At 40.1% G+C, this 17,457-nt stretch overlaps 1 protein-coding gene across 1 annotated transcript; it reads right to left on the minus strand.

Annotated features, from left to right (window-relative positions):
* Window positions 1-97: 97 nt before the first annotated feature.
* On the minus strand, window positions 98-14,663 carry BBS5 (Bardet-Biedl syndrome 5). The gene is made up of 12 exons (XM_069861156.1): window positions 14,571-14,663; window positions 11,122-11,204; window positions 10,309-10,374; window positions 8,423-8,472; window positions 7,607-7,734; window positions 6,627-6,762; window positions 5,620-5,715; window positions 5,013-5,075; window positions 4,098-4,232; window positions 3,466-3,549; window positions 1,797-1,820; window positions 98-1,679 (listed from the first exon to the last, which is right to left on the minus strand). The coding sequence occupies exons 1-12, from the start codon at window positions 14,630-14,632 to the stop codon at window positions 1,578-1,580; spliced, it is 1,029 nt and encodes a 342-aa protein (XP_069717257.1). The 5' UTR covers window positions 14,633-14,663; the 3' UTR covers window positions 98-1,577.
* Between the last annotated feature and the right edge of the window lie 2,794 nt (window positions 14,664-17,457).

Below are 17,457 nucleotides of genomic sequence, written 5' to 3' on the forward strand. Positions count from 1 at the left end.
GCTGTATTTTGCCCATATAGAGAATGCTTTTTACCCACGTGGTAACACGTTCTTTGAATGTAATGGGAACAGGATCAAAAGAAGATCTACAACGGGGTATAACATAATCAAAGTTTATTGAAATAATGATTGTTTTTCAATATAGGTAGTATTTCATTAAAATATATACCTTGAAAGATTTTCTACAAACAATAATATTCCCACTGCAGTTACTTTACTATTACAGTCAGCTGCTAAAACAACAGCTGAGAGGAGAGCTCATTTGACTTTTTCCACTTATAGAAAATAGTGCAGAGGTCTTATCGCACTAGAAAATGTAACAGCTGCATCTTCCTTTAAACAATAAATGACTCATTTCTCTCTAACACATAACATCATAAAGGTCTAATGACTCAGACACAGAAGCTATTTGTATGCACACTTTTTTACTAGATCATTCCTTAAAAAAAGCGCTCTAGCCAAAAACCAAAAAGACAAGAAAAATAACTGTAAGAGGATATCTGCATTACAACTGTGTACCTGGAATGTTATGTGCTGAATGTTTAACAAAACTCTAAGACATGAAAACCAATGTTTGGAACAGTACTTGTCAAAGTTAGCAGTAACGCAGCGCTGCTTCAATGACACAGCCAATATGCCAGATACAAAACACTGTGCATGCGATGGTATTTCTGTGTTGTGCAACATTAAACAAGTTATGGAAATCTGATTTGGCTTTAGTCATTATGGGAAAGTACATCACTGTGTATAATTACTGGAATACTTTGAGCATCAAACTATATACCACACACTGCCCTATCTCCAATAGCCTCTGTGTCCATACAAAGAGGAAGCTTCCCTTTCTGACATACATACATGTAAAAATGCAAGTGGTAGCTGGTCCTGGCAGCCAGTCATGGGGCCGTGTGTAAACACACAGGTCACAAAGATGTAAAAATACGGTGGCTGAAACCCCATGGTGAACCCTGTGTTGTTAGGGGAGGGAGGCCTCCTGCTCTGACAGTCTTGGGGACCAGGATGGGGTGGCTGGTCCAGCCAACTGTACGTCTGAAAACACCTGGGATACCAGTGTGTCAAAACGCACAGTCAGCCAATCGCAAGGCAGTATGAAAATGTGGGTATGACACTTCAAATAAAGGCAGCTGAAATAGAATGGCAGCCACCATGCACTGTGGCGGAGAGAGATTTCCAGGTCCTTTAGCCTTACAGAGAGAGGAGGGACCTGTGTGGTCCTTACACTGTGTGACCAGTGGGAGGGTGGGACTTCTGGGGCTTGCAGAACACATGGCTGCCTGCAGGAGCCCTGCCACTTCCCTAATCGGCTATTGGTTGTCCTCCTGCTCCTTACAGAATCAGTTTGATAAAAAATAAGCTCTTATACATTCAAGGGGGTTGGATAATCTTTCCTTTATGACATTTCCTGAGGGCATACTATCTAATATTTGCCTACTCTTTAGCTTTGACATGTTCTTTCTCTGCTACTTTGGTACTGCTAAATACTCTTCTATAGATCTCACAAGCCCAATAAGAACTGAGAGTTTTTCCTTGCTTAGGAAACAAACGTGTGCCAATCTAAATCAAGTCATTACTTCCCAGAGTCCCTGGAGTGTGAATCCATCCTTTAGCTTCTCTATCGCAAGTCCTAGTTCTTCTGAAAAAACAGGCTCCCGATCATGTTCCTTTTTTGAATGCACAAGATATGAGAGAAAATAAAATAAGACACAAAATAATACTTTAAAAATTTATTATTCCATTTGAACAACATTAATTTGGTAGTATAAAAAAGATATTCTTACCTTGTTTTCATCAGCAAAGTAAGCCTGAAAAAGAAAGAAAAGAAGAACTCACAACCTTGAAAAATAAAAGCCTAAATCCGAATTTGCTACTAATTCTTGGGGTCAAAACTGTATTTGGCAAGTCTTCTTCAATAAATCAGTCTGCATGGGTTTTATTTGTGTTTTGTGAACAAGATCAGAGTTATTTCTATACTGAAATAATTTACAAAAGGGTCCTAACAGGAGTTTGTGATTATGTTATTTTTCACTAAATACCAATCTTTGAATTTTCCATCATAATAAACAGAGATTTTTAAATGGTAAATTTTTCATATAACATTTGTTACAATGACAAATATTTTATAGGGAATAAAATGTTAATATGAAGGCAAACTGACTGCATCCTAGCAGTTTCTGCCTCACATGCAGCAACATTTATTATTCAATTTCAAAAACTAACTTAAAATGTATAAGTAATATCAAATTCAGTTAATGTCATACTCTGTCTAAGAAATGAACACAGAGGAACTGAACATTAACCAAATCTTTCTGCCGTCAAAGATCCAGGAAAGAGATATGATCTTTCCCATTCTCTGTGTGTGGAAATTAAAGCTCAAACTCTTCAGGAAGTCAAACTTCTGAAAATACCCATTCCAGAAGTCTCTTGACCAGTGGTCTCTATATCTTCATCTTTACCAAAAAGAGCTACTCTTGCTTTATCTGCGCCTGTGGGCTGGCAAGGGGCAGCAAAGAAAGCGTTTTCCTGCTCATCTGGATCTCAAACTACACAAGACTCTACCAGAACAGCATCGCAGTCGTCAAGTCTCATGAAATATTGGTGTGGAGTCACACCTGGGTGCTAGACAATCTAAATATCCTTAGAATAAAACCATGCAAAAATGAAAAAAAGTCAGAAAGTGAGGAAAAAGGAAGGAAAGGAAGAACTAGAAGCTTATCTGCATCAGTAAATGACAGCAAAAGAAAAGAAGATGGAAATACTAATTTACCAGTTTTCAGAGATGGATTAAGTAAACATCAATTGTTGGTGTGTCAAGGCCAGTACTTAAACATGTGCAGTCTACCTGAGCAGTCAGTTTTTACTGGGGCGCACAGTAAATTTGGAGACTCCTAGAAAGAAGTTGTCAAGCAACCTAAAGCATTTAAAGTAAATTCTCCTGAAATGTCAGGAGAACTATACTAATACAGCTTTCTCAACTGGTAGTGTCAGGAGTGCAAGAGTTGTCAGGAGTAACTCAAAATTACTGCTGCCTTTCTAAAAATCTTCCAAGTTTGAATGTTAAACGAATGTTGAGCATATAAATATCGCCATCTATTAATCCGCTCCAAAACAAGGAAGATTTCTTTTAGCATAATGTATCTGGTTGCATTATACTGCTGGTTTTCAAGCTATTCTTGATCTTACTGTGTTGAGAAGCTACATACAACTATTACTTCAAATTTCTACTACTATTTATTTTGAGTAATAGTTTATTCTTAAACTAAAAATCCACACAGAGAAAAAAATCCTGTAGTAATCAGGATTTTGAATAGAAGGCGTGCAAGCGTGTTTTAAATATAGAAAGTTCAGTTGTAGCTTATCTTTAATAGAGGATTACAGCTGTGCAGTGCTTAGATTTGAATAACCAAGCAAGAATTATTTTATTTTTCAGTTTTCTGTGGAGCAGCTTACCACAAAAGCATCTGTATGTTCATCAGATTCTATTTCTACATCATCTTGAACCTGCTCCACTGTTAAGTCTTCAATAGGTTGCGGCTGCAAATTAAAAAACTGAAGTAAGCAAATCCACACATCTAATATCATAGAATCATAGAATAACCAGGTTGGAAGAGACCCACTGGATCATCGAGTCCAACCGTTCCTATCAAACACTAAACCATTCCCCTTAGCACCTCATCCACCCATGCCTTAAACACCTCCAGGGAAGGTGAATCAACCACCTCCCTGGGCAGCCTGTTCCAGTGCCCAATGACCCCTTTCATGAAATATTTTTTCCTGATGTTCAGCCTGACCCTCCCCTGGAGGAGCTTGAGGCCATTCCCTCTCCTCTTGTCCCCTGTCACTTGGGAGAAGAGGCCAGCACCCTCCTCTCCACAACCTCCTTTCAGGTAGTTATAGAGAGCAATGAGGTCTCTCCTCAGCCTCCTCTTCTCCAGGCTAAACAACCCCAGCTCTCTCAGCCGCTCCTCATAAGACCTGCTCTCCAGCCCCCTCACCAGCTTGGTTGCTCTTCTATGTTTAATATATTTTTATTACTGACATTAATACAATATTGTATCTAACAAAATAAATGAGTGGAGTACCTTTTCTTCCATCTCATAATCCACTCCAAATATAGGGTTAGCTGAATAAACTTTGTGAAGTGAATTAATTTCTTTCACTGCCTCCTGTAGTTTCTCCACAGGGTCTATTTTAAAACCAAGTACATATCCTCCACTCTATATGACAAGGGAAAAAGCAAACGTATCTTTATTAGTGTTGCTTATTGTTTAAACAACTTTTTCCCCTTGATAGGGATTTGCAGTTTAATGATAATATATTTCAGTTTACTGATAAAACATTATCTGTATTTTAGTATTATCTTACTTTCATTCTGCTACTTAAACCATTAGTAAAATAAAAACAATGACAATGTTTCTGTATGAGATAAATAAGCTTTTAACTTTTCATGCATTATATAAGAGGGGAACAAACTTCCTACACATTAAAACAAAGACGTAGGTCTTGAAGTTATTACTAAAGAAGCTCTCAGATACAGTAAATAAAGTTAGTCGAACTTTGAAAAAAGTCATCATCAATCAAAAATCATCATCTTTCAGTTAAGGTCAAATTGAAGAAAAATAATTTTGTCTCTTACAGTAAAACAGATACTCAAGTGGAAAAGAATAAAAAGAGTGGTCATAGTTAAGAATAGAAGAAATTAGATCTCAAAGACAATGTGTCAAAAGACACTGGTTTTAACAGTTATTTTACTAAAAGCAGTCATGCTGGCCTGTTGTTGCTTCACTCAGAGAAACCATAACTCACAACAGCCATACTGACCTTAACATACAGACATTTTATGCGGTGTGAAGAGGAATTTTTAAAAGTTGAGTTCAAAAGGCCAAAGAGGAGAAATACTCCAAGTATCTTAAAAGTAGCCCTGAAACATTTCAGCATTAGATAACTATTAGATATAAAAATGTGACCAAAGAAAAAGGGCTATTAATGCTTCTTACCTGCTGAGAACTCTCAATCACAAGTGCCAAGCCAAACTTTGAGTCTCTGATTTTTATCGAACGCTAATCGTAAAGAAGTAAAAACTGTTTATTAAAAATTTTGTAACTGCTCGATAAAAATCTACTTTATATATTTTTATGTGGTTTTAGGGGGGGGTGGTTTGTTTGTTTTCACACTGTACTGATTACAAGTACTCGTTCTGGAAGCTTAGCAGCCAGCATTTACTCCCATTTACTATTACAAATCTAAGTGGCTGAACCTCAGGGAAAAGTGGTTTTATCAGAAGTGCTAACAGTTAATTTCTGAAAGTCAGGTTCACAGATCATTAGTCCCAGTGTATGTACGTGGCATGAAGCATCATAGTAAATAGTCTGATAATTGGAAATACAAGCCATTTTCAACATCTGAACCTGCCCAGGAAAGCCCCCAGCTGATCTGGACAAAATAAAAAAAACCCCACAACCCTACCCTGTGTTGTTGCTGCTAAGACTGAATTCCTCCCTGACTGTGGGACACGAAATTCTAATTTTGGTGAGCTTGGAGTTTTAACTGAAGACCTGAACTTGTGCCATTTCATTTTGAAAATGGTTGTTCTAAGATACTTACAATTTGTAGATAAGGTATGCTGACATTAAAGCTGTCATTCATATTTGCATGCCAAACTATTCTCACATTAGTAATAAAAAATGTTCCCAAATTTCCCTGTAAAAGAAAAGGCATGTTAGACCACTTTGAAAGTACAGAGCCCATATTCCAGACATGATGTTTACTGTTATCCACTTAAACACAATCAGGATTCAGCTTCATATTCATATACAGCACCCCGGTGGTGAAAATAGCTTGGGAGTAACTATTACTGCAGCAAAGCCGGATCAAATCACAGCACGTCAGACCTCTTGGGAGTACATGAAGCATCTCAGAGTGTTCTTAACTGTACAGATCTGGAATTGGTGCACAGTGTAAGTGTAATGGCATGTGGGTTAAACTTAGGCAATTGTGGAGATGTGTGCCAAGCGAATGTAGAGGAAAGAACTTTTTAGCTTGTTAGGATGGATCATATTTCCATTCTGGACTAAAACTGCACAGACAGAAATAAAGCTCCCATTTTGTTCTGTGGCTGTGGGAAACACTTGCACGTAATGCCCTGTAAAATAATGTTTTCTATTTTTTCCCTAGAGTGTATTTTTCCATGTTTTCAGACACAGATCACTACTTCCAAGTTTTTGATTTCCAGTAATCAAAAGACAATACAGCCTTACACTGTAGTCAAAGCTGCATGTAAGCATGTAAATATTCAGCAGAGCACTTAAGAAATAACATGGTTGTCCTTCAGGATGATGCAAAGCTTTAGACTCATAAATTTATCTTTTTAACGGAACTGTATGTCTAGTTCCTTGCATATTAGATGAGTCATGTAGACTTCAGGTTGCCAAAAAGAAACTTTGTTGTACTGAGCAGCAAATACATGTGATCAGCTTCTCTGCATGCATTAGCTGATGAACTGAACTAAGGGTAATTCCTTTGAAGTTACAAACTAATGTAGTACAATTGCTAGATGACAGACAAAACATTCTAACTTTCCTGTAGTCAAGATAGTCTCCTTTTTGCTGTACCTGGTCACTTGATAAGTTCCAAACTCCATTGATTTTATCATATATTTGTTCTTGTGGTAACAATCTCAGTTGCTTGTTTTGAATCAATGCACTTCTCAGCTTCAGATCACGATACATTTTAGAAGTTTCATAAGCTCTGCAAAAAATAAAAATTACACATTACCATTTCAGTGTGTTCCATTATCTTTACTGCTTGAGCACCAAAATGAAATGTAATTTTCCAGTTTTCTTATCATCACGTTGCACAAAAATGAACGTACTATTAAAACGTCAATGTAAAACATTCTATTTCAGCTTTCCTCAATGAAGCTATCTTTAAAGTTTTTTTTAGACATCTGTTTCGATCAGCTACTTATGTTTTTTTCCCTTAAGAAAGCCATCTCCCTGTCTCTATTGCTAAGCATAAGTCTTCTGGGTCACTATGTCATACATGGTATGGACATGAAGAATCCTTTATTTTCCAGTGCCAGTTAAGTCACAAGCACCCAATATATGTACATCAGTATTCCATAGCTCTTAAATAGAAACCTGCACACATTCATTCAAATAACTTTTCTTTAGGTGGGAAACACACACTGTTTAGTAGTCAATTAGAGTTTTGACCAGAATTTAACTTCTCATTTCCATTACGTGGTCCAAAATGATGGGATATTATTATAGACAGAAATTACAGATAGAAAACACCCATTGAAATTAGCTCTCTTGTACTTTTATTTGTTCAAATAGTTTATATACACAAGGTGTATAAACTGTCATCAGTGACTGACATTGATACATATTAATTTTCATTTTGCATAGTTACCTACTAGAATTTATGATCATTCTCTCTTTTCCTTCCAGAGATTGTGTTCTCCATTTTTGGGAAAGTTTTCTGAACATTAAATATGGGCAGTTACATACTCTGTCCGTTAGCAATAGTAATCTCACATATTTAATGTACTGAATTTTGTAAATGAACGAACACTATTTTAAATATGTACCTGTGTACAGCAATAACTGAAGTGAAGAGTCTGGGACTCCCGGGGACAACATTGGTAAATATGAACTCAAATCGTGTATTGTTACATTTAGTCAATATATACAGAGCTTCTGTCTGCCCTCGTAATTTCTGTAAGGGAAAAGTGAAATTTAACATTTTGACAACATAGTAGTTTGACTGTGCAGGTAATAAATAATAATGATCTATTTTCTAAATTCTTGTTCTAAAGATTATATCTGAAGGTGTAATCCTGACTCTACCACTGATCTACTGTTGTCTTCAACCTAATCCAAGTTTTTTTTTGGAGAAAGTAGTTCCATCAACAGTGGAACTCTTGCCTGCCTGCTATACATTTGCAGTATTATGACTGAAACAGTATTTTTGGCTTTGTCACCAAGTGGCTGCCCAGAGAACCTACATAGTTTTCCTGCTAGTGTTTTGCTGCAAGGCAAACAAATGGCTTCACAGTTGCATGTAATTCAGGCTATGTATTTGAGAGCTTACTTGTGCAAAATTAGTACCTCTGTAGACCTGTTAAATTTAGACACAATGAACCAACATGTACTTGACTTACACAGATGGGAGAAGAATCACCAAACAGTGTGACTACAGGAGTTTTACTGCCTTTAGGAAACTGACTAAAAACACACGCCTACAGAAATGTAAAACTCTCAACTTTTAAAACTAAACATCCATTACTATTCTATTACTGTTCTTTGTAAGTAAACATTCAGATTATTGTTGATGTAGTGCAGTAAATATAAACAATGAACTACAGCTTCTTTTATTATTTTTAAAAATATTTTTTGAAACTTACTGAGTTGGCAGTTCTTGTAGTTATATTTATAATGCAGTTGTAACCAACAGCTAAAAGTTAGAGAAAAAAAATAGTTTTGAGAATAAGAAAAATTAATAGCCAAAATTACAAAGTATAATACTGAATTTTGCAGCACAGCTTTGGATGCTATTTATGAGAACAGCATATTATGGTGGTTAATGGGCCCACATCGCAAAATGAAAGATTAATTTAAGCTGTACCTGGGGAGGCTGTCTGGTCCAATGCTCTCCTTAAGACAGGACCAACTCCACCTGATTGCTCAGTTTTTAATATTTCCAAAGAAAGAGACCCCACAACCACTACGGGAGCCTGTTCCACTGTGTGACCGCCATCATTGTGAAGGTTTTGTTCCTAATACTTAATCAAAATTTCTTTTGTTTCAGTGTTTGACTGTTGCCTCAAGAAGGTCGCTTCATCATGGTGTTGCCCATACATTTTACCTTTATAAACAAACTTTCAATATCACTGTAATATTATGTAGAAGAGCTAAGGAGATGACAAAGTAAGTATGCAGCAAAACAGAAGGTATAAGTGAAGAAGAAACAAAAAGAAGAGAAGGAAAAAACAGTTGTAAATTTTACTTTGCCTATTCTACAGAAGTGCTCTGATACAAAATAAAAACAGAAACAATCCCACCTGTTCTTCCTAAAACAAATGGATGCACTAAATTGGTGCTAGGCTAAATCTGAATGTCAATGACAATCCTGCTACTGATACCAGTAGCAGCACAGCCAGGTTCCAATACAAACAAATAAACAAATTATCAAATGAGAACTAGAATTTGCTATGCGAAGATTCTGCTTTTCCAAAAGCTGAGATGTGGCAGCATTTATGTAGGTAATAATATTCAGTTTTTACGGAATTAATACAGATGAAAATACCAGAAAAGACTATTTCTTAGGTTGCTTATAAGAGACTTTCTAAAAAGAAATGAAACAGCATGGTCAAAAATGGTATCCATTAAAATAGGGTTTTGCCTATATGTTCCCTTACTGTAAGGAATAATGCATCATCCTGAAATCTAAATAGTATTTTAAAGTCTAAAAGCCATAGGTGAGACTTCCTTAAGCTTCTGTAGGGCTGAACTACTCCCTAAGTTTCTTTATTAATTTCTCTACAAAGCTCTGTCCTATAACTTAAAAACACAAACAAGTAGTTTCAAAAATTATTTTGTAAATGCATACAAAGTAGCTGTGTGTGTGTGCTTGCATGTGTGTGCATGTAGCAGACAGTAGACGCAGAAGAGCAAGCAGACAGAGGGCATAACTTCATATATATTATAAACAACACAGATTTTCAATATTGACTGGCTATTGGGAACTGAGCACTGGAAATAAACTGGGTACAAAGTGAGTGCATCCTGCCCCTGTTTCAGCAGGTTATATTAAATATGAGTAGACCTGCTAGCCACTCATACAGTGAAAATTAGAAGCTTGTTTAGCACTTACAAGAGTAAATTTGGAAAGGCAGGTACTTGTGGGGAATAAAAACTGTAGAACCATGCAGAATGTGAATAAACAGGTGGCAACAATGGGTACAAGTAAAGCAAGGTGTGAACAAACTCAAACTTTTGTTTCTAGAAAAATGAATTAATTCCATGCAGGCCAAATGAAAACTATGTGTGAAGCACTCATCAACTTCTGTCCTGAGAAATTAACATTGAATATTAATGTTTTGCTAGGAATTATTATACCAGTTCCTATATTACAAATAGATCAATTAGTAGCAATTTATTTCAGACATTACAGAGCAACAGAACTATACTCTACTATTCTGCATTGTTATCAATACTGTTGTGAAAGAACAGCATGACACCACAAAGGAATCTCAAAATTTGCAGTTGTTTAACATGAGATGCTACTTACAGAGATTGACTCTGGGCAATGACAATGAGCGCCAAATAATCCGCAAATTTGTCACAAGCAGTCTCCCTGAAAATAAAGAGTGCAGGTATTTTTAATCCAAGTAACTTCCATTCACCTCTAGTTTTGGAATACCAGAATACTCCTTCCCTTTGAAAAAGGAAAAAGAAGAACTAAACACTTTTTTTTTTTTTTGAATGCTAGGAAAGAAATTCCAGGAAGGAAGAAATGGAACAACCTCTAATGTATACCAGCATTCCTCAAAATCAAACCAAGAACAGTTACTGAATTCACATCTACTTGCCTATGGTAAAAATGCAGAGACACAAGCAGTGCAGAACTGCTCTGGGGAGGAGAAGGGTAAGGCCGTGAGTTAACTGGAGCAGCTGTCTTCATGAATAACCTCACCCCTTTAAGTCACATGCAAATTTCTTTGATTCTTCACCCCTTACAGCAACACACCCAACCCCAGTAAGGGTCATCTCAGCACGCTGGCAGCTTCATGCCCTTGCACACTATATTCCTTACTGATTCAGGTCAAACCAGGCTAGGAAAAACTAAGTATTAAACAGGATTACAGCAAGAGATCACCACAATGTTTACAAATGGATTATTCTCACAAGGCTTTCTATTCTAAACAAATTTTGAGACAAGATTATCACCACCCTATAACTTTGAATAATCCTATTTGAAAATACTCCAAGGGGAGACAGATCTGTGAAACACACAGGATCAATGAAAACCAAGACAGGGCTTTCAGTAACCCACACAGGTCAAATGCTAGAAAGTTTACAATTTTGCTGAGTATGCAGTTACCTCTGTCTCCATTGTTTCCTTTGGTATCTTCAACAGACTCTAAGCAGTCTATAAGGACCTCTCCAGGTCTCATTTTCATTTGTCTAAAATAAAAAAAAAGGAAGAAAAAAATTTTCTCATGAAAAGTAGATTAGATTTATCCTCCAAAAGAAGGCCATTTCTATTTCCCTACTTTGCTTTCCTTTCTTTTTTGCATCATACAATGAAAAATCCACAGATGCCCACATACACCCAAATCAGTATATACCTGAAATTGTTATCACTACATCTGATATGTGAAAAATATTAATACTTCTATTACTAAATTATAATAGTAAATAATTAATTAGATAGAAAGTGGGACCAAGCAAACTATACCAGAAAATAGGGAGAAGGTGTATGAATATGGAAAGGAAAAGCAAAAAGTTGCAGTCACATAATTTTTATTGATAGAATTTGTTGTGTCTTGCTGTACTTTTCGGTCATAAGGAGTGAAGTGAGGCTAAGGAAAGAATAGATGTCAGCATAGGAAATATCAGATGTATACCGACATGTGAAATGCTCTCTTAAATTTTTCACAAAGGGTGTGGTTTGTGTGTTGGGTTTTATTTTTTGTATTTTGCTTGATTTAACTGGTCTAACCACTTAATTACACAAAACCAGATGTAGTGTGAAATTTTACTGTATTTTAGTTGTATAAAGAAGCCAAAACTCATCAGTGTATTGGTATGACAGAAACAAAATCCATTATCGGTAGAGGAACTCTGTGACATACTACTGGTCATAAGGATTGAAACACTAGGTATGGACTTAACAACACATAACAGAACACCAAAAGTGATATTAGACAGGAGGTAGCAAGAACAGTAACATTAGCATTAAAGAAATTGTGGAAGCAGGCTCTGTCTACGTGACAATTCTACAAGAAAATAGACATAACTGCTTAAACATCCAAGATACAATTTCACATTTCTAAAATTACTGCAGGCAGCATGTGTAAGGGACAAGTGGTTTCTCAGCAGGGTCAACTGAGTAGGAGGAAGCTGAATCATAGAACCACAGAATCATCTGGGTTGGAAGGAACATTAAAAGACCATCCCATTCCAACTCCTCTGCCATGAACAGGGACACCTTCCATGAGATCAGGTTCCTCAAAGCCTCATCCAACCTGGCTTTTAACACCTCCAGTGATGGGGTGACTTCTCTCGGCAACCTGTGCCAGTGCTTCACCACCTTCACAGTAAAAAAATTCTTCCTAGTATCTAACCTAAATCTCCCTTCTTTCAGCTGAAAACCATTACCTAACACTGTGCTCCCTGACAGAGCCCCTCCCCAGCTCTCCCTAGGTCCCCTTTAAGTACTAGAAGGCTGCTATAAGGTCACGAAAGTGATACAATATATGGAATATTTCAGAGTGGAATATTTGATTTAAGCTGAAGTAAAGTTTCATCTAAGCAGTTGCGGTTTTTGAAAGCTAGAGAGAATGTCCTGTTGGTAGCATGTTTTCTTTCTCTGATAGCATATCTTCCTTAAAACAGTGTTTTTCAGACACTGCCCTTTCTTTGAAAATGATAACATATTGTGTGAGGTACGATTTATACTGAACAGATGTCTCTCCTTTAATCACCTCTGTTTGGAATCCTTACTAATCTGAAAGGCCAGGTCAAGTAGAGAGCTGGAGCCAGCTCCAAATTAGCAAGAGTTTTGACTGTTGCAAAGTTTCATAACATTAAAATTAGACCTTGGAAAGTAGCAGAATATGAATAAGATTTCTGGGAAAATTTATACACATGCATGGAAGTGGGAAATATATTCTGTAAAATTGCACATGATTGATGGAGATCATTCCTGCACGTTGGCTATGCCTGGTAAGGATGCTTGTTTTCTAAAACTCCGAAATGAGTCTTAGAGAGTTTTTATTTGCCTACATTTTCAGTATCAACAGTATACTTCCATCCTTCACTCCCCAAATCACCACCGCTCAGCCGCTAATTTGTAGCTCCGCATCACAAAAGCTGTGCAGGGTTTCACGGCGCAAAGGAGAGACTAAGTTTTATGTCTCCTGCAATGCTGCGGGGCTCCGGCTGCCACGGTGTGGGGACACTGAGCCCCGGGGGATCCTGGTGCTGCCCCCTCACATACTCTGCGTTTGTTTGTCGGGCTGGGGAAAGAGCACCTTCCTGCTGTCCCGCAGTGCCCGACCTACTTTTCATTTTCCTCTCTACCTTGGGCACGGGGCTCCTCACTACAAGGACATCGAGGTCCTGCAGCACATCCACAGGAGAAGGCGACTGAGATGGAGAACAACGGTTGTGAGGCCCGGCTGAGGGAGCTGGGGTTGTGTAGCCTGGAGAAAAGAAGCCTGAGGGAGACCTTATTGCATGAAAGGAGGTTGTAGCGAGGTGGGTGTTGGTCTTTTCTCCCCAGTGATAGGTGACAGGACGAGAGGGGATGGCCTCAAGTTGTGCCAGGGGAAGTTCAGATTGGACATAAGGAAAAATTTCTTCACCGGAAGGGTTCTTGGGCACTGGAACCGTTTGCAAGGCAGGTGGCAGAGTTCCCGTCCCTGGGGGTGCTTAAAAGAGGAGCAGAGGTGCTCATGGATGTGGTTTAGTAGCAGACAGGTATGGCTGGACTTGATGATCTCAGAAGTCTTTTCCAGCCAAGCGAAAGAACGAGAGAAGGACTTGCGGGTGCTGATTGACAAGAAGCCTGACATAAGCCGGCAATGTGTGCTCGCAGCCCAGAAGGCCAACTGTATCCTGGGCTGCATCAAAACAAGCGTAGCCAGCAGGGCAACGGAGTGGATTCTGTTTCTCTGCTCCTTGTGAGACCTGATCTGGAGTATTGTGTCCTGTTCTGGAATCCTCAACATAAGAAGGATATGGGGGTGTTGGAACGGGCCCAGAGGAGGCTGCAAGGATGGTCAGAGGGCTGGAGCACCTCCCGTGTGAGGACGGGCTGAGAGAGTTGGGGTTGTTCAGCCTGGAGAAGGCTCCGAGGAGACCTTATAGCGACCTTCCAGTACCTGAAGGGGCTACAGGAAAGCTGGTGAGGAGCTGTTTACAAAAGCTTGTGGCGATAGGACCAGGGACAACAGGTATAAACCGGAGAGAGGCAGACTTAGACTAGACATAAGAAGGAATTTCTTCAGCATGAGAGTGGTGAGGCCCTGGCACAGGCTGCCCAGGGAAGCTGCGGCTGCCCCATCCCTGGAGATGTTCAAGGCCAGGCTGGATGGGCCCTCGGGCAGCCGGGTCTGGTGGGAGGTGTCCCTGCCCTTGACAGGGGCGTGGAACTGGCCGATCTTTACGGTCCCTTCCAACCCAAACTATTCTACGATTCCGTGATTGCTGAGCCCTCCCCCCGCGCCGCTCCCGCCTCCCACCCGCGCGCAGCCGAGCGGCAGGGCCGGACGGTGCCGGCAGCCCCGCTGGGAGGGCAGGACGGGGCGGGGCGGCGGCACTCACTGCGGGGAGATGTCGAAGCGGACATCCCTGTCCTCCCACAGCACGTCCAGCACCGCGCTCATGGCCGCCCTGGCAAAGCGCGGGGGAAGTGGGGGGGGGGGCAGCACCTCACGCCCCGCCCCGGCCGCGAGGGACGCTGGGATGGGCGGGCTCCACGTGTAGGGGAGGGAGGGCAGGAGGGTTGGAAAGGTGGATGAGTGGATGGAGGGAAGGAACGAAAGAAGGAAGGGAGGGAAGGAAGGAAGGAGGGAAGAAAGGAAAGAAAGAAGGAAAGGAAAGAAAGAAGGAAGGAAGGAGGGAGGGAAGGAAGGAAGGAGGGAGGGAAGGAAGGAAGGAGGGAGGGAAGGAAGGAAGGAGGGATGGAAGGAAAGAAAGGAAGGAGGGAAGGAAAGAAAGGAAGGAGAGAAGGAAGGAAGGAGGGAAGGAAGGAAGGAGGGAGGGAAGGAAGGAAGGAGGGAGGGAAGGAAGGAAGGAGGGATGGAAGGAAAGAAAGGAAGGAGGGAAGGAAAGAAAGGAAGGAGGGATGGAAGGAAAGAAAGGAAGGAGGGATGGAAGGAAAGAAGGAGGGAGGGAAGGAAGGAAGGAGGGATGGAAGGAAAGAAAGGAAGGAGGGAAGGAAAGAAAGGAAGGAGGGATGGAAGGAAAGAAAGGAAGGAGGGATGGAAGGAAAGAAGGAAGGAGGGAGGGAAGGAAGGAGGGAGGGAGGGAAGGAAGCAAGCAAGCAAGCTGCAGTTTGTGGTGTCTTGGCTCTGCATGGCACCCACACCACCGAGAAAGCCTCCTCTGCACTCACTGTGCGTGGCAGCTTTACAAAGGCGGGCACTGGTAGGAGGAGGAGGGTTAGGTTGGACATGAGGAAATTGTTCACCATGAGGGCGGTGAGGCACTGGCACAGGTTGCCCAGGGAAGTTGTGGTTCATCCCTGGAGGTGTTCAAGGCCAGGCTGGATGGGACTCTCAGCAGTCTGATCTGGTTGAAGATGTCCCTGCCCATGGCAGGGGGGTGGGATGTAGATGGTCTTTAAGGTCTTTTCCAACCCAAACCATACTATGATTCTATGAAGTCCTGTGGGTTTTGTTTTTTAAACTATGTGCCATGTATAAAACTGTTTTTCATCTGGAATGATTTGAAAATTGTATCTAGCTGAAGTTTAATTGCAGTAGCCTACCAGTTTCAAATACATACTCATCATAAGTACAAATTACAGGAAGAAATACATCCTATATTAGTTCTTTCCCTGCAGCTGATCCCTGAAAGGTGAGGAGCCCATTGCAACCCACCTGTGAGTCAATACAAGATATTTGGAAGAAAATTTTTACCCTGATGTTGGTAAAACACTGGCACAAGTTGCCCAGAGAGGCAGTAGATGCCCCGTTGCTGGAAATATTCAAAGTCAGGTTGGATGCGGCTCTAAGCAATCTGATCTGGTTGAAGATGTCCCTGCTCACTGCAGGGGAGGTTGGACTACATGTCCTTTATGGTTCCTTCCAACCCCAAACCATTCCTTTGGCACTACCTGTGCTTCCTTCTCTCCCTCTGTCCCACTTCCCTCTGCACTGGTGAGAAGAGCAGCCTGCTACTGCACCCAGCTGGGGTTCTGTTGCAGTAGGGCCAGGGACTCTTGAAGGAAGAAGGGTAGCGGCTGTTTCGCTGGAGACCGAATCCCGGTTTTTGTTGATATGCCGAACTTAACATTTGTTCAGAAAAAAAACCCACAAACCCAACCGAAACAGGTCATTGGTTTTCATATCTACAAGTGCCTAATCCAAGATTTTCAGTCTTGTTAAGGGCTGTTTTATCATCAGGAGTGCATTACAATTTAACTGTAATTTAGCTGTGAGGTATGTTTTTAGTCCTGTAAAGGCACCATTGTCCATTCTCTGTCCTGGTGGTAAAACCAGAATTGTTTTATTAGAAACAAGCTTTTAAGTATATAAGGAATAGGAAATACATAAAATACAGGCAGAGAGAAATGTAAAAATCAACATGGCAGTGAAGGGCAATAAAGAATAAACTTTATGCTGTGTTTTGTTAAAGAAAACTAATCATTTTAGTCCAAATTTGTAGTTAGTTGCTTATCATTAGGATGTAGGAATAAATTATAGATGAAGCATTTTGAAACTGCAAGCAGAACTTGCTTAGCATTAGTAGCTGAATTTATGAAGCCTTAGGCTAGAAGCTCTGAACTGTCACCTAGATGTGTTTAACTTAGATTGAACTTTTACTGAGTTACGCAAAAGAAGGCCCCAGTTCAAGACAGAAGATAATAAAGCTACAACCAGTGGCAGACCTTGAAGATAAAAAGAGTTGGCCTGCTTAGAGACAAGGAAAGAACTCAATAAAGACTGAGAAGACCCCAGCCCCTAAACCCCACTGGACCAACTGTCATGTGGACAGTGCGTGAGGAGCTCATAGGGGGTAGGAGCTTCAATCATAAGGGTATAATTGCCCAGGGATTTCTTTGTTCAGGGTCCCTCTCCAGTGGCACCCAGCTCAAGCTGTAACCTGATGCTGTAATATCAATAAATTAGCCTGAAGTATTTTTGTGTCTGAGACTCTGCCTTGGGAAACCTAGGGTCAAGCCAGCAGGAGAAATCTGACACAGAGAGAAACCGAGGGAGTGGATAAGAGAGTAAAAAGAGGCAGCTGTTAGTTCACTGGAGCTGCCTGCTGCGTATGGACCTTGGTCCTAGCAGTTGAAGTCTTGGATGGAGTGGATGTGACTCTTGTGTGGTGTATATGCTCTGATGAGACTTTTTTTTCCTGTAACAGTATGATGTTTTGAATGTGAGTTTTAGAAGTTTTTTTAAGAAAGAATTGAAAATCCTAAAATGCATTTTAAAATTAGACTTGGCTTTCAGAAGAGAAATACATGTTAAGTGCCACT

This window comes from Phaenicophaeus curvirostris, chromosome 7 (assembly GCF_032191515.1).
Source record: "Phaenicophaeus curvirostris isolate KB17595 chromosome 7, BPBGC_Pcur_1.0, whole genome shotgun sequence".
NCBI classification, from domain to species: domain Eukaryota; kingdom Metazoa; phylum Chordata; class Aves; order Cuculiformes; family Cuculidae; genus Phaenicophaeus; species Phaenicophaeus curvirostris.

Excerpts from the sequence above, each read along its gene's own strand:
- BBS5 (XM_069861156.1), bottom strand. The coding sequence starts at position 14,632 with ATGAGCGCGGTGCTGGACGTGCTGTGGGAGGACAGGGATGTCCGCTTC. Across the intron at positions 5,076-5,619 it reads GCATACCTTATCTACAAATT|CGTTCGATAAAAATCAGAGA; the intron begins GTAAGTATCTTA and ends CTTTACGATTAG. Across the intron at positions 4,233-5,012 it reads TGATTGAGAGTTCTCAGCAG|AGTGGAGGATATGTACTTGG; the intron begins GTAAGAAGCATT and ends CTTGTCATATAG.